The following is a 20,947-nucleotide window of genomic DNA, read 5'->3' as shown; positions in this document are numbered from 1 at the left end:
ACCACCTTAGTCTTCACATTTCCGAGGTTCTGAAAGGCACCATGCTGGATGTTTGGCTTGCAGTCGTCATGGTGACAGACTACAGCTACGGCAACCGAGAGGAACCAAACTATTCTTCGAAGGATAACACCCATTTCCTGTCTAAACCGGTAGTGGTATTGCTGCAACAACAAATGATGCGTTGAACCCCACCAAAACAATAAAAAGGCGACGAGAGACCTTCGAATGGTAACAGAAGAATTGAAATAATCCAAGTCTAAATCCAGAAGCAATACGAGTCCAACAACATGCTGTCGGACGCAGGTCAGTGAAACATGGCAATAGCCAACGCTGCTAGCCACATGCTAAAAGTGCCACACTAACACAACACGGCCGATTTAAAGAGCTCATTGTTGTGTGTTTTTATTGCGTTTGAAACGCTCAACTCGTGAGAATATTTGGTGCAACATATGCATTTGTGTCCACTTCTCACGGCGGGACCTTTCAGACCCGCCGCGTTGTCTGTTAGCACGGCAACAAAAGGCCAAGGTGGAGCACTTTCTTTGTTGTCATCATGTCACTCACCGCGAGCGGGGCTTGTTGTTTATTAGACTATCCCGGCAACGGCTCTGGTGCACGGCGAGCCAAGAGAAAGAGCTCTGGGGAGTCTCCAGGCGACAGCCAGGCCCTGCGATCATCCGGGAGGCAAACAAACGTCCGGGTGAAACGGGCCAATAATCCTCCACCTGGACAGGTATAGTGGTCGACCTACCGTCATTTGTATTCTAAGCCTCCAGTTACCTAACCATCTTATTGCTATAGGTCAAGGCAAGTAGTTTCAGGGTGACTTTAGTAATCACACAAGAATCTCAAAGAACTTCACGGGCTCACAAAATTACCCCCCAGCAGCAACTTCAAATCATTGCCACCTAAAGGAAGGGGAAGGAAAGAGGAGAAGGCAGCGGCAGTAAAACGGGCCAAAGTCCAGACGTCAAAGGGTGAGGCAGGGTAAGAGACTAGTTGCAAGCAGCACCGTGGACAAGTGGTTAGTCGATGAAGAGTTGCAACAGCATCACTCTGGTCATGGCCAACTAACCCGTTGCTAGTCGACAACAATGCAGATTTGATTCTTTTTCTATCTTAACGCAGATTTCCGATGGAGCTCCGTCACCGGGATCTTGAACATGTCTATTTCCATAACAAAATGGATTGCTTTGTGTCCTTTCAGAGCAAAAGAAAAGCGACGGACACCGAAGAGGAAGACGAGCAGTCAGAGAAGAAATACAGGAAGTGTGAGAAGGCAGGGTGCTCGGCCACGTATCCCGTCTGTTTTGCGAGCGCTTCTGAAAGGTGGTTACGGGGATCACTCGCCTTGCGTGTTATATATATCGATAGGATGTATTTTCTTAATAAGTAATGATAGTACCCTTGAGTAAAATTTCCATTTATAGGTTTTCTTCTTGACTCAGGTGTGCAAAAAATGGATACACGTCACGCTGGTACCATCTGTCCTGCGGCGAGCACTTTTGCAACGAGTGCTTCGATCATTACTACCGAAGGTAAAACCAAAAATCTGCATCCTTAAATTTGTGACTCACATTGTTGATTCATTGTCTTTTTTTTTTTTTTTTTTCTCTTGCTCTTTCCCCAGTCACAAAGACGGCTACGATACTTTTTCCGCCTGGAAAAAAGCGTGGACGAGTAATGGCAAAAGCGAGCCTAGCCTCAAAGCCTTCATGGCGGACCAGCAGCTTCCCTACTGGGTACCAAATTGGCTGGAGCAAGTACGTCGTCGTGGCCGCTCCTTCTCGCTGACGCTGGGATGTTCTTATAGGTGCAGTGCACCCAACCCGAATGCAGGAAGTGGCGCCAGCTTACCAAGGAGATCCAGCTTACCTCCTCGCTGGCAGCCACATACCGCTGCGGGATGAAGATCAATAATGTCAAGGTAAAAAGCAGAAATCGTGTGGACGGAGAAGCAATCCCAAACATGGGTGTTGTTTGTGAACAGAGCGAAGGCCCCGACCAGTGCTCCCAGCCAGAAGACCTGGTAACTGTGATCCGTCCTTTTTAGCAATTGACCTCTGGCGAGATGTCCGACCTTTCACCTTTTCTCGGTTTGTGTCAGAGAGTGGCGGAGGTGTCGGACAGCTGGTGGCACTCGATGCTCATTTTGCCGCCGTTGTTCAAAGACAGCCCGGCCACGCCCTTCCTGGCCGCCTACTATCCCGACTGCGTGGGGATGAGTCCTTCCGGTTCTCCCGGCGGCGCGTCGCTGAGCGAGCTGAGGGCCGACCACTGCAGAGCCGCCCAGCCCCAAAGTACGTGCGCGCGGAAATCGTCGTCGTTGGCTTCCTGGGAGTCGTCTGCGGTGACCTTTTGCGCTGTGCGCAGTCGCAGGCTTGTGTCCGTACTTCCAGCCTTTCTACCAACCCAACGAGTGCGGCAAGGCTCTGTGCGTCAGGCCCGACATGATGGAACTGGACGAGCTTTACGAATTCCCAGAGTTCTCCCGCGATCCCACCATGTATTTGGCGCTGCGTAATCTCATTCTAGCCTCCTGGCACAAAAACTGCAAGGTAGCAATGACGCCTCCAACTGTGTCAAGGACAAAACCAAAATAAGCCAAACCATTTTTTTTCCTTTTCTGCTGAAGGAGGTGCTGACTGTCCAGAAGTGCGTCCTGCACGTGGTGGTGCGCGGGCTGGTACGTGTGAGCTGCGTGCAGGAGATGGAGCGCGTCCTCCATTTCATGACCCGCAAGGGCCTCGTCAACACGGGGGTGCTGGCGGTCCAGCGCCCCCTGCTGCCCGAGAAGTATCGCGCGGTGAGCGCCGGTTCCGCCTAAGAAAGTTAAACGCAACAAGAAGATAAGTGGCGTGATTTGGTGATGTTTGCAGAAGAACGTCATCGTGATCGGCGCGGGGGCCTCGGGGCTCGCCGCCGCTCGCCAGCTGCACAACTTTGGCACGCAGGTTCGCGACCTTGGATTTGCCCTGTAAGATTCGATTTTTGTCTAAATGTTCCAGTGAACTGAATCCAGGTGTTGGTGTTGGAGGCCCGCGAGAGAATCGGAGGTCGCGTGTGGGACGACACGACGCTGGGCGTCGTCGTGGGTCGGGGCGCTCAGATCGTCAACGGTTGCGTGAACAACCCGGTCGCTCTGATGTGCGAGCAGGTCAGCGGGAAAATTTCCCAAAAGTATGTCGAAAAACTTCAAGGTCATGACGGTTCATGTTCACGCAGATGGGCGTCGCCATGCATAAACTGGGCGAGCGCTGCGAGCTGTTTCAGGAGGGCGGGCAGGCCACCGATCCCGCCATCGACAAACGCATGGAGTTCCACTTCAACGCCATTCTAGACGTGGTGGCCGAGTGGAGGAAAGACAAATCGCAAAGCCAAGACATGCCGCTCGGAGGTGCTCGAGCCCTCACTGGGGACCAATAAATACATGAGGAGAAACTAAAACTTTTTTTTTTTTTCCCCCACAGAAAAAGTGCAGGAGCTTAAAAAGAACTTCCTTCAGGAGTCTGGCATCCAGTTCAGTGAGTTGGAGGAAAAAGTGCTTCAGTTCCATCTCAGCAACCTGGAGTACGCCTGTGGTAGCTCTTTAAACCAGGTCAGACCCTTCTGCTGTTTTTCATTGTGTTTTGCTGAGTTGATTTGAATCGAGTCTTATTCGTGCTTGCAGGTTTCCGCAAGATCGTGGGATCACAACGAATTCTTTGCGCAGTTCTCAGGAGACCACACGCTGCTCACCAAAGGCTACAGCGCGCTGCTCCAAAAACTAGCCGAGGGCTTGGACATCCGCAAAAACTGCCCGGTGGCAAAATCATCTTCTGCACTTTGCACAATGACAACCATGTTGGGAAAAAGTTTTTATTTTTTTTTTATTTTCCAATTTGTTCCAGGTGAAGACCATTGACTACTCAGGCGATGTTGTTCGAGTAACTTGCTCCAATGGCTCCCAGTGGACAGCAAAGAAGGTGAAAGCAAATTTCAAAAGTATTTTTTGTCGAGTACCAATCTTTGAAACGGTTTCCCTTCGTTTAGGTTCTGGTTACGGTACCGCTGACCTTACTGCAAAAGAATTTTATCCAGTTTGTCCCGCCGCTACCTGAAAGGAAAGTCAAAGCCATCCATAGTCTGGGAGCAGGCATCATAGAGAAGGTTATATTTTTTTGGGGGTGCAAAACAAGTTCTCTTGCACTTTTAGAAATAAACGTCACCTCTCAAACGCCACCAACAGATCGCCCTGAAGTTCCCGTACAGATTCTGGGACAACAAGGTCCAAGGAGCTGACTACTTTGGTCACATCCCGCCCACTCCCGACAAGCGAGGCATGTTCACCGTGTTCTACGACATGGACCCGCAGGTTTGTCCATTTTATTTTTATTTTGGAGGAACACATAAAAGCCCATAATTAATGCCCGTCTGCTTGACGCGTAGGGAAAGCAGGCCGTGCTTATGTCCGTCATCGCCGGTGATGCCATCGCCGCCGTGCTGGACATGCAGGACAAGGACGTAGCGGGCGAGTGCATGAAGGTTCTGCGGGAACTTTTTAAGGAGCAGGTCAGAATATTTTGCTATTCTGGAACTCCATGAATGTGGGGCAAAAAAAAAAACGTTTTGCTCAACATCCCCGACAGGAAGTCCCAGAGCCTCTGCATTTCTTACTTACACACTGGAGCAAAGACACCTGGTCGCAAATGTCCTACAGCTTCGTGAAGATGGGTGGCAGCGGCGAGGCCTACGATATCATCGCAGAGGACATTCAAGGGAAATTGTTCTTTGCCGGCGAGGTACGAGAAGCTTGGCGAATCTCGTTTGTAGAGTGCTGGTCGTCATTGTGTATTTTTTTATTTTTTATTACAGCAGCATATCAAATGTTTAAACCAAGAAAAATTCTCAAATTTATTTTTATTTGCCCCGACTTTTTTGTTTCCAGGCCACCAACCGACACTTCCCTCAAACCGTGACCGGCGCCTACCTGAGCGGGGTCCGAGAGGCCAGCAAGATGGCCGCTCCCTGAGAGTCCACGGAGCATTGGTAACACGCCGGCATGGACGCACGGGCTGAAACACCACCAAATTGTGTGTAACACACTCACACAAACACACACACTTGACGCGTGAACCACCAAAGGGCTTCAGCGAAACTTTGCTGCTCAATCACAACATTTCATTGAAACAAAAATACTTGGACCTGTGTGGCTTAACTGGAAGCTTCTGAGAATCAGACATCGCTTAATTTTTCAAGAACCAGCAAGGATGTCTCGAGTGGTTATTTAAAATCTAAAAAAAATTATCTCCTTTTGTGTGCGTGTGTATGTTTTATACGGCTCGTGTTGTGATTGTGCCTGTAAAACATTTCCTGTGTAGAAGAAGAGTATGTCTGTTCTAGCACTTTTTGTTGATGCTTATTTTTTTAGTAACAAACTCTACTTTCTCAGGGATGACATCAGGACAAGCCGTTAAAATGAAAAACAAAAATAAATGTTATCCGTTACGTATTTGTCCCTGAATTTATAGTTGGTCAACTGCACACAGGTTTTGTCGCCATCTCTGACATCTCTGGTGTTCTCATTTTGTCCCCCCATTTTGGCGCTTAGTATTTATCTGCTTTACTGTGTGTGTGTAATAAATTGTGCTGCAAACTGCTATATCAATCTTCCTTTATAGGACAGTTTTAAGTTGAACTGGGCCATATACTTTGTCATGAATTGAGTCATATAAACATGCAATGTAAAAAATAACATGCAATCAAACAAAATGAAACTTGCATATAGACTATACATAACCACAAATTTGTTTAGGTACGATTAACCAGAGAGTCATATTGTTGCCATTCATGCAATTGATTAAAAGCTTAATAATATAAAAGCACTAAAACGTGAAAATTGCGAGGAAAAAAAGCTAAAACTAATAAACCGATTCGATTTTGCATTTTAAAATATCAAAATATTTAAGATTCGCAAAAAAGGGGCAAATTTCATCACATTAAAGCGACACGCCGAAACAACCATGAGCCCGCGTAGTGACGTCATAAAAAAGAGCCTCGCACGTCTCTTCAAACAGCCGTCAGCGAGCAAATCAAATGTTATCAGCTAGAAGGGGAAGGTTAACTTTGCCGCATCTTCAACGGGACGAGCCTCTTCGACTCTTCTCGTAATTTTTGAACTAACAAGTCGAAAAATTTACCTAAACTATGAAACGACAAGACGCCAGGTAAGCAGGCGACGACCGTTACGATACGTCAATTAAGCTAGTCGAGGTTTTTTTGAGGGGGCAATTTTGGACGAGCATCTTCACTCCCGGTCAGAAACAAAATGGACCGCCGCGTCACGCTACGTAAGTCTAAAGGTGGTCATACGTCTACTTGATTACATGTTGTTTTCGCGTGATTTAATATGCCTCAAGCAAAGGCAAACGTGCCGCTAAAGCATCCATCCAACCGTTTTTATTTGGTATTGATCCTAATGATCAATTTTCGTCTTCCCTTTGTATGTCAGTTATAACTTGCTAATGAGACTACCAGAGAGCATGCTGTATTAATGCTATTAATCAGTTTTCTTTTGTATTGGCATCAAAGATGTAAAAAAGTGAACACTGCTATTTTTTTGTGAGAAGTACATGGCCAAACCGACTAACTTTTTTACTTTATCTACCCCGATGGATGTTGTGGTAAACGTCTTTCTGAAGGCGAGGACAACTCCACCTCTGATGACGACGTCCCCCTCTCGGATCTCGCAGTGAAGCAACCCAAAAAGGAGAAACAGTCCACCGAGGACGCACACAGCTCCAACGCCGAAGACAAGAGCGGTGAGCGCCTCGGATGCTTTGTATCGTCGTCTTTGGCACGTTCTGACCAGCTCTTGTTTCTTCATTAGATGATGAGCCGCTAATCAAGATGAAGACAAAGAAAAAGGAAAACAGGCTACCCCCGTTTCATGGCAAAAAATCCAAGAATGCAGGTTAGACAAGTTGATGATTAAGTTTTTTTTTAATTGGCTTTAAACCTTTTCTTGCTCGTAATCTCAAAAGCGGACGACAGCTCCGACAACGGTCCTTTGGTGATAGCCAAAGCGCCAACCAAAGCTGGCAAGAAGTTCACAACGCCACCTAAGAAATCCGCTCAACCAAAGAAGAAGAAAGGTGATAAACTGTGGTGAACCTTTGCTAATGCAAACATTTGTGAATAGTGGCTATCTCCTAAAAATGGTTTTTATTTTTATTATTCAGTGGTGCCATGAAACAAGTGTGACTTGATCCTGTGACACGCTTGTCCTTGTCCAGATGTTCTAGATGAGGATGCGAGTTCGGATGATGAACCTCTGAGCATCATTGCCAAGAAGCTGAAGGCGCAGCAGAAGGAAAACGTGCCGGCGGGGACCTCCGCTCGAGCCACCGAGGCCACACCCAAAAGGAATGCTGCCAAGAAAAGAGGCAAGTGGCAAAAAAAAAAAAAAAAGATATATTTTTTAATTTATACACGAGGACTGGGGGAAAAAAAAAAAAAAAAAAAAGTTTTTGAAAAATAATCAAATTCAAATCAGCATTTGACTATGTAACGGCACAAAATGTAAGCGAATGCGCTTTTGGTTGACGCACGTTTTTCGTCCTCTTATCAGTGACATACAAAGAGTCTTCCAACGAGAGCTCGGACGATGACCCGGTGGCAGCCATCATGAGGAAGAAGGCCATCGCCAGTCGGCAGAAAACGCCCGCTGCCAAAAATAGCAAGAAAACCAGAGCTAAGCGTGCCAGCGTCGCGCAGCGAGGTGAGGCTCATACAACGGCGGGCTTCTTTTCCAGCGGCGACACGTCCGATTTTGAAAAGAGTCTCCGTCCTCAGACGACAGCTCCGACGACGTCGGCGATGGTGACGATGATGTTGTCCCCCTGGTGAACGTCATCGCCAAGCCGACCAAGCCGGCGGAGGACAAGAAAAAGGGAGCAAAAAAGAGCGGCGTGGCACAAGGCAGTGCTTCGAAAAAGAGGCGAGGTAGAAAAAATGATTTAAAGCGATTTGTTGAAAAGTTATTCGACCTTACCCTGATTTGGCTAAAATGTGAAGCCGAAAAAAAAAAATCCACAAACTGTCTCCTTAGAAGCAGGTCAGTCTGACGAGAGCTCAGGTGACGAGGCCCTCATCAATCTGGTCAAGAAATCCCAAACGGAGAAAAAGGCCAAGCTGAAGAAACAACCCTCGGCTCCCAAGAAGCGAACTGTTACTTCTAAAGCCAGCAAGAAAATGGCAACGGCAGGTAGCGCAAAGATGAGCTCACCGGCCCATCGAAATGGGTGGTGGAGTCCCCGAAGTGAAGCTCGCCGATGTTTCCTCAGGCGCCAGCTCAGATGACGAGCCCTTGACGGAAGCCATCAAACACCCTCAGGTGACCAAAACGCTCCGCATCAAGCTAGAGAGGTGCGAGATTAAGGAAGCCGCTGTCGTCGTCGCCGCCACAGCAAGTCAAGCAGGTGAGCGCCAAATCGCCCGTTTGAAAATGCCCACGCGAACGTTGACCTCCTTCTCGTGCATCAACTCAGAATGGCGACTGGCCAAACAGCCAAGCGAGAAGCTGGAGGAGAGTTCCGAGTAACCGGCAGCGCCAGGAGAAAGCATTCCCGTTCAAAACGGTTTGTTCAAAGATTCTCTTGGGCAAAGACGCCTCCTAAACAGTGTTTCATGTTGAGGACAAAAAAAAAAGGTGTTTTATATGTGAATGAGATCAAGGAGTCGATTTTGTTGGCTCCACTTTTTTTTACTTTGGGACCAAACGCATTTTAGTTTGGGTCCAAATGTCAGTTTTGCGCTCTTGTGCACAGAAGCATGTTTATAAAATGTCATTTTGCCATTTGTACCAGTTTTCTTTTCCCATGAGTGAGTTTGATTAAGATTGTTTACCACTGGAAAATGTTGAAGTTGCACACTAATGCTCTTAATATTTTTCATTAATTAAATGTACGTTCAGCATGTTTAAGTGTAAAATATAAATAAATGTGGATTAGATGTTTCTTTTTCTTTAACTGGCCAAAAACAGTAGGTATGTGTAAGAAACAAAATTTGATAACCAAATTGCAGAATTTTTATTCTTTTCATTTAATGCTTGTGCTACACGCAGTAATATTTTAGGCTTTTTATGTAGAATTGTAAAATTAACAACTCAATGCTAAATGATTCGACTATAACCACTATTAATGCGAAATTATTACCGCAATCACAGAATTACGTGCTGATATTAAACATTTTCAAAAACGACTAAATACAATTAAAATCTCTCGAAGAGTGTTAATTGTTATGTATTTTAATGGTAATTTGCTTAATCGGTTTGCGCATGCGTACCTTCGCCGCCGGTTTCACGTGCAGACCGGTATACACGTGACCAAATCCGCCCATTTGCGCATGCCCAGATTAATTGCCGGTGGACCAAAACTTCCTGGATGAGGCCAGTTGACTGTCCCATTTCCTGGTGTAAATCGTCGCATAAATTTTTTGTGAAACTGACACTCTTAATATTAGTAAAGAAAAAAAACGTCTGTTTAAATATTAACACGATATTTTTGAGAGTCCGGCGTGTTTCTCTGTCGTTTCGTGTTGACCGATGTCAGCTAGCCACTTGCTAACTGGCTGGCTAGTTAGCATGTCGCCTTTGCAGAACACCAGATAATACTTTAGGTCCTTGAAAAAAAAAAAGATATTTCTCCTTGCCATGACCGAGTTGCGACGTCGGACGTCGGATACTTTCGAGGTGGCCAAAGAAGAGGAGCAAGAACCTCAACATGTCTGTAAGTGTGGCTCGAAGCTAACTCAGCATGACATTTACTGTTTTTAGCATCGGCTCACAAGTTTTTCCTCCACTTGATAAAGTCGAAGATGATGAGGGTGAAGAGAAACAGCCCAAATGCGAGGAGGAAAACCACAGTGAGGAGAAAGTGGACGATTCAAACAAACACGAGTCGACGGTCAAAGCATCCAAACGTCCTGCGTGTGAGTCCATTTCTTTTGTATCAGAAATTGTCTTTTAGTGTTAATTATTGATATTTATGGAAACAATCTTAGCACAACAAAGCAAACATGTAAGATGTGATACAGCTATTTTTTTTTTTTTACAGAAACAGCATTTTTACTAAAATATACCACCACTTTTTCTCTGCAGTGAGCGCTGTTCAGCGTGTACTGAGGCTCCTGTTCGGAAGCTTGGCTGCGGTGGCGTGCGGCACGCTGTACGCCGCCTACCTCTCTGCATTTCACGAAAGGAAGTTCTGGTTCTCCATGAGGCAGGTATGTTCCAACAACTTGAAATTACATGTGCGTTTGCATACATTTTGAGAGTGACCGTCTCCGCTACCAGAGTCTTATTTACGTGAGGTATTTTCCCGTCTCAGGAAGTGGAGCGGGAGCTGACGTTCCAAGGTGGCAGCGCAATCTACTACTACTACTACAAACGCATGGTGGCGGCGACGTCTTTCGATAGAGGTGCGTCTTTTCTCTCCCTCGCTCCGATTGGGAAACCAAGAAATCACACGCGTGTCGCGGTGTGCGTGCGATAGCATTCTACGAGCTGACGAAAGACGACGGGACTCTGGCGGGACAAACCATCAACGCTGTGGAGCGCCTGTCTCTGTATCCCGAAGTCATCACCAGCTATATTTACAGAGTCTCTGGCAGCCAGGTCAGCTTTAAAGGGGACATTTTATAGAGAAGGTGTGGATCTAAATTTTTGGATAGGTCGAACGTGACGATTCCGGCCCTGGCAGGACGTGGTAGAACCCATCTACTTCTACGTTGGCGCGGTTTTGGCGCTCCAGGCAGTATACGCCACCGCGCTGTTCGCCTGCAGCTGGCTGATGAGCGGCACCTGGTTGGCCGGCATGTTGACGGTGGCCTGGTACGTCATCAGCAGGTTGGTCCCGCACGGACAGCATCCGCCAGAGACCTTCTCGGTCGTTGATCTCCCGCCCGTGCGTCCCGTCTCCGTCCCAGACCTGACGCCACCAAAGTGGAGCAGGCGGTTCCTCTACGAGAGAATTGGGCCCTGCCTTGCTACGCCTGCCAGATGGCGGCGCTCACCGGCTTTCTGTGTAACTACATTGGCTTGGCAGCTGAGGTGAGAACAATGTTTTGCTTGAATTCCAAATGATTTGATTTGTTCAACTTTGAGTACGTTCCCCAAGTCAAAGGCTCAACTTGCTTACAGCACTTGTGCTACCTGACTCTGAGTGCCACCACTTTCACCTTGCTGCTGGTGTGGGAGCATAGCCACTACGTGCTCTTTGTGCAAGCCTTCTGCCTTTTCCTACTGGACTCCTTGGACCTGGTGCCGCCTCGTAAGGTACGACGCCGCTTCGTAAGGTACGACGCCGCTTCCTTCCGCCCGCTCGACCTTTCTAAATGATCAACACCCTGTGCAGCTGTCCGACATCCACAAGTTGTACGTCAGCTCCTTGCTGCTGGCCTTCTTCTTCCATTTTAACAACGCGGCGCTGCTGACCTCACCGCTGCTCAGCCTCCTGATTGGCTGCGGGCTGGCGAGGTACCTCCAGGTAGCGTCACCGTGCCCCTTCAGAACCACCCCCGTTATTCGGCTGACAATATGATGTATCTACTTGGTCGTTTCCAGCAAAAAATGAAGAAGGGCCCTCTGGTGGCCAGAGTGATGAAACTTTTCCTTCATTTCCACCTGGTCTTCACCACCGCCATCACCTTCAACTATTTAATCAAGGTGCGTAGATTGTTTTGATGAAGGTCGGGTTTACTATCCGATTGTAATCAGTGTTTTCTGTTGTGCTACTTAAAAAAAAAAATACATGTGTACTTTCTTAATTTGCAGAAAGTTGTTCCTGTAGTTGAAGGTGAATTCATCTTGAAATTCCTGGAGGTGAAGTTTGGGCTCAATACGACAAAGTAAGTAGCACAGACTGTTCAGGGGACTTTTTGACCAGTTGGAGGAATAATGCTGAGCATAAATGTAGGGAAATAAAAAAAAAAAAAATCAATCATAAAGCTTGCATGGGGTGTTTTGCAGCGACTTTGTGAGCAACTTTCTGGTGTGCCAAGAAAGTCTCCAGTCTCCCAGTCAAGATTTGTTCCTGCGCCTCACTCAGACCTCAGTTCTGCCTTTCTACCTGCTGGTTCTCGCCGTCTGCGGGGTGTCGACGCTGCAGGCCGTCTACACCAGATTCAGCGGGCAACCGACACGGAACGTTGAACGACGCCCGCAAGATGGATACGTGGGCGAGCGTCCCGAGGTGGCCTACCACGTCTTTCACACGCTCATCTTCGGCGGCCTGACGCTGCTATTTGACGGGTAGGACGAAAACACAGCTGGTGGGTTGTTAGATGTGTGCTAGCTAGTACAAACGTATTTTCTTCTCCGCAAAGGATGAAGTACTTCTGGACACCATACATGTGCGTGTTTGCGGCGTTTGGCGTGTGCTCGCCGGATCTGTGGATGACCGTCTTCAGGTGGCTCAGGCTCAAGTCAGTCCACCCTCTTGTACTGGTGAGAGGCCTTCAGGCTATCACAAAAATGTTTACATGACACATTAATTTATCCAATCTTTGGTTGAACTCCAACTTGTTGACTTTGTTTTTGTTAATGCTGTGGTTAACTTTCAATTGCATTAGGGTAATTTTATTAAAAATTATTTAATAGATTTTTTGACTTAGCGATTTTTAAATAAAATGGTTATTATTTAAGGTTAGAATAAAATAATGAATTAAACAAGAATAAAACAATTATGATGATGATAATGCATTTTATTGTTGCTTCCTTGTAGTCATTAATCCTGAGCATCGCCGTTCCGACAATCATCTGCTTCAGCCTGTGGCGAGAGGTGAGACTTTGATCCAAATATTAATGAGAATAATAACCATAATTGTCTTCATTGTCCTCCTCAGTACTGCCCCCGCGTGCTGGCCGACCTGTCTGAGCTTCAGGAGTTCTACGACCCTGACGCAGCCGAGTTAATCGGCTGGATCCGGTGGGTCTTGGGTCTCGTGAGCGTTTCCACAACATGTTCATGGTCTCCCCTATTCGTAGGACTCACCTTCCAGCGGCGGCCGTGTTCGCGGGCAGCCCTCAGCTCCTGGGCGCCATCAAGTCGGACTCCGGCGCCGCCGTCACCAGCTTGCCGCTGTACTCGGATGTGGACATGCTGAGGAGGAGTGAAGACGTGAGTCACAATTATACTAGAAGGACAGTGGTCTGACTTTCATTTGCCATAATAAAGTGATGATGTAAGGACTAATCATAATCCCCAAATATTCTTTGATCTACTAATTTTCAGATATAGACAAGTAATACTGTATTCACACACGTATTCTTTATCAACTACGAGGAATGACTAATATTTCTGCAGCTTACTGTGGCAATCTCCATATTATACAGTTATACTGCCCCCAGGTGGTCAAAATATATAAAGAATTTAAACCAAAACTGGCAGAGAAGGTTTAGTTTGTTTCCTTTTCCTCAATGCATTTCAGAACTACCAGGTATACTCCATGCGCTCCGCTGAGGAAGTCTACAAGATTCTGACATCCCGCAAGGCAAACTACGTCATCATAGAAGAGTCCCTGTGCAACGATTTCACTCTGGACCGGGGCTGCCGCATCAAGGACCTGCTGGACGCCGCCAACGGACACGTGAGTCTTGCGCCCACGCTCGGCTTTCGACTCCAGTACGACCTCTCCCCCCCCCCCCCCCCCCCCCCTCCTCCGTTCCTTTCCCCGCAGGTGGTTCAGGACAACGGCGAGACGTATCTCTTCTCCAGACACCGCCGCTTCTGCCAGGAGATCAAGAGCAACCGCTCACCGTACACCAACTACTTCACCCGCGTCTTTTGGAACCGCTCCTACCACGTCTACAGAGTCAACTCGGTCATATCCTTCCAGTATTAACAGAAAAGCACACAACTTGAGCGTCTTAATGATGGTTCTTGAGATCCGTGTACTAGTATGCACTTTGGAGTCACTCGAGCAGCACGGCTGCGTCTTATGTTCAAATAGTTTACTCCAGTAAAGTTCATCTTTACGTATTGAAACATGCCATAAATGCAGTTTGTCCTTAAAAAAATACTCTTTGACTGGCCATACTCTTAGATTTAAGTATGTATATGCTCCTGAAACAAAAACAACAAATGTATGAATAATGGCTAGTCAGAGAAAGTACATTTTCTTGGAAGGTGGTGCGGGGCACTGTAGTCTTTGTACTGTAATTTATAAAAATGTGCATTTACTTTTTGTCTGTTGAAGCTCAATGGGATGCCAATATTGTCTCCACATCAGTCGTAGATAAGGACGGTTGCCAAGTCACGTAATCAAATACACTTACCGTGAATATGATGATTTTTTTTGCTGCATCTTTTGCTAAAGGGCCAATTCTATATATTGTTGCATTAGCAGTGCCTCATTAAAGTGAAATGTGCGTTTTGGGGGACTGGTAATGATATTTTGCCTTCATTCGTCTATCGGTTTTGATGCCTTATATGTTGAGTTGTCTGTCCCACCTCTACGTTAGCTTTCATTGAATTCTTTTTTATTTTATTTACATTTTTGTCCTTTCTCTAAAAGCTTTTGTCCAAATAAACTTTTGTATGACCTAGTGACCTTTTTTGTTTTATTATACTATCAACAATGTTAAAGAATCAAGGTATTTAGTTAATATATGGTAAATATTCCTATTTACATGTGTGAATATGTAAACAGTTAAAACATTTTAATTGTGTTTTGACGCGCTATGAATATGCGCAAAATATGGCGCAGTGCTCTCCTTCCTGAAGACGAACCGGATCCGGAAATCGAAGCTGCGCAATGGCGATGCTTAGACACAATTACGTGAGAAACAGCCCCCATGTCGCTCTCAACATTTAGACCCACTTTGAGCTTATTTACACCTTCTATGTTGTTGTAATTAATTGTTAACGCAATAAGGTAAGATAATTCACTTTCCAGTTAGTGTGCTAGGCTTCAAAGTTTGTCTGTTAGCAAGAAAATGAACCATAACTGAAACATAACACAGTACAAATGGGTACGCTTGATTTAAACCAGCGGCTGCGGCGTACAGGCAAGCACACAACACATTTATGAAACACAACCCTGCCAGTTTTGGCTGCAGGGTACTAAAAATCAAACTAACCAAATGTAAGAATCATATTGTTGTCCACGATATCAGATTTCTACGAGAAATACACAATTTTCCACATAAATATGCTATTGTTGTTTATTAGAGCCATGTTTGGACACCTTAAAACAGCTCCAAACATTTCAATCCTGAACATTCAGAGTTGTCCTTGACTCAAATTAAGGTAGAGTTAGTGATGGCAACCCTTTTTTTTTTTCCCTGTTTCAAAAATCAATTTTTGTCTTATGTCTACCAGCGTAGGATGAGCGCAGAAGCGGCTGACCGGGTGGCCGCCGTGACGAGCAGCCGACCCAGCACGCCGCTCCAGACATCCTGGTTCGAGTTCCTCCTGGATGCATCCCTTCTGGAGAAACACCTGCAGAAGTCCAACCCTGGTGAGAGCTCAGGGCTGCAAAAATCTCCAGCTGACGCGACGTCTTAACACGGCAATGATGATACCTTTGCAGACCCAACGGGGGTGCAGCTCATCATCCAATTCCTGGAGCAGGCGTCAAAGCCATCTTTGAATGAGCAGAACCAGGTGCAGCCTCCCGCTGACAACCGCAAGAACCGTACCTTGAAGCTGCTAGCGCTCAAAGTAGCGGCGTACATGAAGTGGGATCTGGATGCTCTGGAGAAAGGGTGTGTCCAAAAACGTAACAATTTGTTGTTGTTTTTTTACCATTTGTGCCATATTTATTTTTTAATTTCATTAGACATTGTGCTTTCTTGCCACCTGAGGGCAGTATAACAAAAACAAGGCTATGCATGAAGATTAAAAATCCACCATTGTCTCCATGTCAGCTTGACCATCCCCGTGTTGAACATGCTGCTGAACGAGCTACTGTGTGTGAGCAAAGTGCCGGCAGGCGTGAAACACGTGGACCTGGATCTCTACGTGCTGCCGCCCACCACCGCAATGGCCGTCTTAATCTACAACCGCTGGTAAGAGCAAAAAAAAAAAAACAAATTCACACACTGAAGGAAAGCCAGGATGAAGAAGTCTCCCCATTTCGCAGGGCCATCAGAACCATCGTGCTGAGCAGCTTTCCGGAGAAACAGAACAAACCGGGGCCGCACCAGATGAACATGCAAGTTTTCTGGCGGGTGCATTTGGTTGACAACGAGATTGCTCCCAGACTTGAATTGGTCATTTTCTGCAGGTTGAGTGTTGTGCAACAGGAAAAAGAGATGACCGACAACATCCTCAGTGTGGTGCGTAAACGTCCAGCTCAGAAATCTTGCAGGACTCTTCAAAAAAAAAAACAGAAAAAGTGGTCACGCGGCATTTTGTGCGTCCAGTTGAAGGAACAGGCCAGCGACTCCATCAGTGTCCTGGCAGGGGCGCTGCGTGTGAAGAAAGACTTTTACGTGCACACCGTGAGAACTCTGGACCTGCTGGCTGCCGACACGGCCGCCGCCAACGGGGAGACCGAGTCATCCACGGCGGGCCTCCGCATCAGCGGCAACGAGCTGCACTGCCAAGTAGGCTTAAATGCGCCCACCCGTGGTCAGCCGTCCCTCCTTTTAATCGTCCGCTCTTTTAGGTTCACTACGACTTGGGGGCCATTTTCTTCCAGCAAGGATGCACGGACCAGCCAGCCTTTGAGAAAGCCAGAGACCACTTCAGGCAGACCAAGGAACTCTTGAAGAAGGTACAACCCAACAACTCCAGGCTCAGGACGCCGTGTCGATGTGTCTTGTGTTCCAACTTTGCCTTCTCAGCTGGATTCCACGGTGCACGTCCACCTGGACGAGGAGCGCCTGGCCGGCTACTGGAACGCCTGCAAAGCTCTGACCGGCGACTGCGACTCGTGCGACTCTCAGACCACCCACTACGACCAGATCAACGAACTGCTCGGTGCCCGCAGCTACCAGGTGAGCTCAGAGACGATCGAGTGGATGTTACGGGGCAGTTTTATGAAACGATGTGTGTGACGCAGGCCGTGGTGGAAGCGTTTGTCAAGGACAACGTCAGCCGCGCTTTGCCTAAGCACTTTCGACGCTCAGTTCTCCGCGAGGTCTTGTATAAGGCCCAGCAAGGGTGAGAGAGCACGTCCCAAGCGTGTCTTCCCATCACGTCTGCGATGTTTTTTTGCCACAGGGAGTCGGGCCTGGACGAGGTGTGTCACCAGCTTTGCGCGTGCAACGCCGTACGCGACGCCCTGGAGGGCGAAGTGCTCGGCGTGCGCTTCCAGCAGCTGCTCATGAAGCCCAGCAAGCGCCTGGTGGATTTTATTTTGGAGGTGACAAACATGAGATTTATTTGGAAATGAAAATATTCAAAAGGAATATATGAGCTGTTATCTCGCAGGTGTGCACACGGTCATTGGAGAAAGAGCGTTCGAGCGAAGCATCCAGAAGGAACATGGCAACCTTCATGCGGTGAGTGGCGCAAACGCACGTCATTTATGCATGATCCGACTCGGTATCAGCGTTTTTCCCCCGTTCGACCGGCAGCACCCTCTGCGAAAGCCTGGAGGAGCTCTCCCTGGTCTTCGTGGTGTCCTCTCACAAGCTCTTCACCGAGCTGCTGAAGGAGGAGGAGAGGAAGCTGCTAGTGGAGCAGATGCGGAAGCGCTCGGCCGCCGTCAACCTCAGCGCCAAGCCGCTGCCCTCCTTCTACGACATTCCGGGTGAGCGCGCGCGTCCTCGCCGGGTGGGAACGCCACGTCGCTGACAGCCGCCTTCTCGCCTTCAGCGTCGGCTAGCGTCAGCGTCGGCCAGCTGGAGCAGCAGCTCATCCTCTCCTTGGACCCGCGGAGGATCAGGCAGATCCTCAACGAGCTGCACGACACGGCCGACAGACCCTTCTGGAGGGTCAATAGCAAGGTAGAGGCTGTCCACCGACTCGTGCTGCCTTCGAGGATGCTGGGAAAAAAAACGTATTGGTGTTTTTTGTAGTGGGAAGTTCCTCCAGACTACATCAACGTGATCCTGGCCATCAAAGACAACCTGACCAAAGACCTGGTCTACATCCTCATGGCGAAAGGCCTCCACTGTGTAGCCATTAGAGTAAGGATGAGGTCATCGTTTTGCTCCGTTGCGGTGTGTGACATCATCGCCTCACCATTCTTTTTCAGGACTACGCGCACGCGCGGCAGCTGTTCTCGGCCTGCCTGGAGTTGGTGACGGAGTTCTCGCCGCGTCTGCGTCAGGTGATGCTCAACGAGCTGCTCCTGATGGAGGTGCGAGCCCACGAGACGGCGGCGGCCGACGGCGGCAAAGAGAGGCCGCCCCCCGACCTCGTCAGCCGAGTGCGCGGATACCTGGAGATGCGCATACGCGGCGAGTTTTGACGCCGCGCGCCAATCGGGACGGTGGCGCCGAAACGGCAATTTATTTTTTTTGGGGGTGCGCGCGCGCAGATCTCCCTTTGCGGCAGGTGGTCGGCGAGGAGTGCGTGGCCTTCATGTTGAACTGGAGGGAGAACGACTACTTGACGCTGCAGGTGCCGCCCTCGGCCGTTGCCAACAATCCTTACGTCAAGGTGATCCCGAGCTTTTCCCGAATTTTCTTAATGTCCTTGATTTGTCTATTTACTTTCTGTGTTTTTTTGGGGGGGGGTCAGCTGGGCCAGCTCTTGGCGTCCACGTGCAAGGAGCTACCGGGCCCCAAAGAGAGCCGACGCACGGCCAAAGAGCTCTGGGACGCGATCGTGCAGATCTGCAGCGTCTCCGTCCAGCACAAGAGGAGCAACGACGGACGCGTGGCGCTCATCAAACAGCGGGACTCCTCCACGGGCATCCTGCACAGGTGCCCTCATCACGTTGCCGTGACAACGCGGCAGACAGCTCACCCCCCCCTCACCCGCTTCTTTGTCCTTCCAGGAGTAAATTGGTAACCTTCGTCAAGAAGATCCGCGTGAGTGTATCCCCCCCGAACAAAAAACACGTCGCTGGCGACGCGGCGTTGCTGACGCCACGTTTGGGTTTGTGCGCCAGGAGCCGCTGGTGCTGACCACTTTGATCTCGCTCTTCGTCAGGCTGCACAGTATCGTCCGGGTGAGCCGCAAGCGCCTTTTTTTTTTTTTTTTTCCAAACGCCGACCTGGGAAAAATAGAGATTTTTCGGCTTTATCTCCCACCCGCAGGACGACATTGTCAACGAAGTGACGGCCGAGCACCTCTCCATCTGGCCGGCGTCTCTGCCCAAGTAACGCACCGGACGCTCTCGTCGGATTACGTGTTTTGCGTCACGTCTAACGTTTGCGTGCGTAGCATCCAAGCGGTGGACGTGGAGGCAGTGGCGGTGACGGTGAAGGAGCTGGTGACCTACGCCCTCACGCTGAACCCCAACAACCAATCGTGGATCATCACGCAGGCCGACATCTACTTTGGTAACGCGACGCCTTCCGCGATGTTGACAATCGGCCACGCTAACTCTCGCGTCGCCTCGGCACCCCAGCGACCAATCAGTACTCGGCCGCCCTCAACTTGTACCTCCAAGCCGGCGGCGTGGCGTCGGATTTCTTCACCAAGGCCGTGCCGCCCGACGTCTACACGGAGCAGGTGGCCGCGCCCGTCTCGCGTTTTCCCGTTAGCCATCTTCACTGATGTTGAATGTTGTGCGTAGGTTCTGAAGAGGATGATCAAGTGTTGCTCCATGATGAACTGCCACACACAGGTCACACAACATCACACGCATTGTTTGCAGTATGTTTTAAAGTAGTTACAAAATAAATTGTCTTTCTGATCTGTTGTATCTCAGGTGGCGGTTCTTTGCCAGTTCCTGAGGGAGGTGGACTACATGACGGCGTTCAAAGCCCTCCAAGAGCAGAACAGGTAAGGCCCTCCTTCTGCGCAACCTAGCAATTCCACCATCAACCTTGTTTTTGTCTCCGGACGCAGCCACGACGCCATGGACTCCTTTTACGACTACATCTGGGACGTCACCATCTTGGAATACCTCACACGTATCCTTAAACAGCTCGCTTGAAATTCACCGATTTTGTTTTTGTTTTGTTTAACCTCGACTGTGAGCAGATATCCACCACAAGCGGGGCGAAGGGGAAAAGAGACAAATAGCGGTAAGCTTTTGGACAGGGGTGTGTAGACTTTTCATATCGATATTTATATTTGTAATTTCCCCTTACATAGGACTTATTGTGACATTTGTTGGCCAACTGAGATTTTTTAAAACTTCATTTAAAAGGCATATTTTTATTGTGCAACATTATACTAAATCGAGCTGTATAAACGCGCCGGCGTTCCTAACGAAACGTCCTCCGTTCCAGATCAAAGCCATCGGTCAGGCCGAACTGAACACGAGCAACCCCGAGGAAGTTCTGCAGCTGGCGGCGCAGAAACGCAAGAAGAAGTTCCTGCAGGCTATGGCGAAGCTTTATTTCTGACTTTTTGTCGTCGCGCCTCCCGTAGGAATCCAACGATTAATCGGCCGGCCGATTTAATCGGCGATATAAGCGCTTTTTTAACTCAACCCCCCGTTCAAATATTGAATTCCAAAAAAATCTCGACACCTGCGGTCCAAAAGGAGCCCCTTTGCGGTTTTTCCTCAGCAACATTCTTTTATTCCCACGTGTTTCTTTTGTTGTGTTCCATTCGAGAAACGTGATATGTTTTCGCATTTTGCGGCGAAGCCGTCAATGTCGTGTCGAGCTTGAAAAAAAAAAAAAATGGAAGATGGTCCCAATGTATTGTTTTGAAGTCCCCCAGTGGCACGGAGCAGCCGTTGAAGCCTTCCAGGCCTCGACAGACATTGTTGCCGTTATCAAGGCAGACGCAAAACAGATCACTCATGCCCACAGTCATGCAGTCTGCACATCTTCAACACTATCCGGGACATTTTTTTTTTAATCTAATTTGCAGGATAAATTCAATATGTC

General features: G+C 48.2%; 4 protein-coding genes across 9 annotated transcripts; all 4 read left to right on the top strand.

The window, feature by feature from the left end:
- Nucleotides 1–105: 105 nt before the first annotated feature.
- On the top strand, nt 106–5,653 carry kdm1b (lysine demethylase 1B). Of its 2 annotated transcripts, none has more exons than XM_085900669.1 (21): nt 106–303; nt 591–733; nt 1,208–1,329; nt 1,449–1,538; nt 1,631–1,742; nt 1,814–1,927; nt 1,991–2,029; nt 2,108–2,300; nt 2,374–2,558; nt 2,636–2,806; nt 2,883–2,954; nt 3,023–3,157; nt 3,226–3,397; nt 3,471–3,598; nt 3,671–3,802; nt 3,891–3,965; nt 4,033–4,149; nt 4,229–4,354; nt 4,429–4,551; nt 4,629–4,781; nt 4,928–5,653. In XM_085900669.1, the coding sequence occupies exons 1-21, from the start codon at nt 288–290 to the stop codon at nt 5,009–5,011; spliced, it is 2,502 nt and encodes an 833-aa protein (XP_085756795.1). In that variant the 5' UTR covers nt 106–287; the 3' UTR covers nt 5,012–5,653. The 2 variants fall into 2 exon arrangements, with proteins under 2 accessions (XP_085756795.1, XP_085756794.1); XM_085900668.1 differs by having other exon boundaries at nt 2,880–2,954.
- Nucleotides 5,654–6,003: 350 nt separating this feature from the next.
- LOC147041192 (uncharacterized) lies at nt 6,004–8,995 on the top strand. 3 transcript variants are annotated; one of them, XM_085900673.1, is made up of 10 exons: nt 6,004–6,329; nt 6,681–6,800; nt 6,869–6,952; nt 7,023–7,133; nt 7,275–7,424; nt 7,610–7,759; nt 7,834–7,983; nt 8,093–8,245; nt 8,325–8,459; nt 8,529–8,995. In XM_085900673.1, the coding sequence occupies exons 1-10, from the start codon at nt 6,308–6,310 to the stop codon at nt 8,579–8,581; spliced, it is 1,128 nt and encodes a 375-aa protein (XP_085756799.1). In that variant the 5' UTR covers nt 6,004–6,307; the 3' UTR covers nt 8,582–8,995. The 3 variants fall into 3 exon arrangements, with proteins under 3 accessions (XP_085756799.1, XP_085756800.1, XP_085756798.1); XM_085900674.1 differs by having other exon boundaries at nt 6,006–6,206; nt 8,090–8,245; XM_085900672.1 differs by having other exon boundaries at nt 6,006–6,329; nt 8,090–8,245.
- A 164-nt stretch (nt 8,996–9,159) lies between these two features.
- LOC147041191 (putative C-mannosyltransferase DPY19L4) lies at nt 9,160–14,586 on the top strand. Of its 2 annotated transcripts, XM_085900671.1 has the most exons (18): nt 9,160–9,767; nt 9,850–9,969; nt 10,139–10,263; nt 10,368–10,458; nt 10,533–10,654; nt 10,740–10,885; nt 10,966–11,089; nt 11,180–11,314; nt 11,394–11,525; nt 11,603–11,704; nt 11,813–11,886; nt 12,008–12,289; nt 12,364–12,484; nt 12,762–12,818; nt 12,883–12,965; nt 13,025–13,157; nt 13,468–13,626; nt 13,717–14,586. In XM_085900671.1, exons 1-18 carry the CDS (start codon nt 9,692–9,694, stop codon nt 13,879–13,881), a joined length of 2,247 nt encoding a protein of 748 aa, XP_085756797.1. In that variant the 5' UTR covers nt 9,160–9,691; the 3' UTR covers nt 13,882–14,586. The 2 variants fall into 2 exon arrangements, with proteins under 2 accessions (XP_085756797.1, XP_085756796.1); XM_085900670.1 differs by having other exon boundaries at nt 13,468–14,586.
- Nucleotides 14,587–14,763: 177 nt separating this feature from the next.
- ints8 (integrator complex subunit 8) lies at nt 14,764–20,849 on the top strand. 2 transcript variants are annotated; one of them, XM_085901389.1, is made up of 28 exons: nt 14,764–14,817; nt 15,360–15,498; nt 15,571–15,745; nt 15,908–16,048; nt 16,123–16,194; nt 16,267–16,318; nt 16,406–16,588; nt 16,651–16,758; nt 16,829–16,981; nt 17,047–17,147; nt 17,208–17,349; nt 17,418–17,488; nt 17,564–17,739; nt 17,805–17,935; nt 18,008–18,118; nt 18,187–18,391; nt 18,472–18,593; nt 18,675–18,859; nt 18,934–18,967; nt 19,048–19,107; nt 19,196–19,257; nt 19,323–19,441; nt 19,510–19,613; nt 19,678–19,728; nt 19,813–19,886; nt 19,953–20,017; nt 20,088–20,131; nt 20,339–20,849. In XM_085901389.1, the coding sequence occupies exons 1-28, from the start codon at nt 14,794–14,796 to the stop codon at nt 20,453–20,455; spliced, it is 3,021 nt and encodes a 1,006-aa protein (XP_085757515.1). In that variant the 5' UTR covers nt 14,764–14,793; the 3' UTR covers nt 20,456–20,849. The 2 variants fall into 2 exon arrangements, with proteins under 2 accessions (XP_085757515.1, XP_085757516.1); XM_085901390.1 differs by lacking the exon at nt 14,764–14,817 and adding an exon at nt 14,899–14,913.
- The last annotated feature ends 98 nt before the right edge of the window (nt 20,850–20,947 follow it).

Source organism: Syngnathus leptorhynchus, chromosome 20 (genome assembly GCF_054491065.1).
Source record: "Syngnathus leptorhynchus isolate UIUO chromosome 20, UIUO_Slep, whole genome shotgun sequence".
NCBI lineage: Eukaryota > Metazoa > Chordata > Actinopteri > Syngnathiformes > Syngnathidae > Syngnathus > Syngnathus leptorhynchus.
This window is presented reverse-complemented; position numbering and strand designations above follow the sequence as displayed.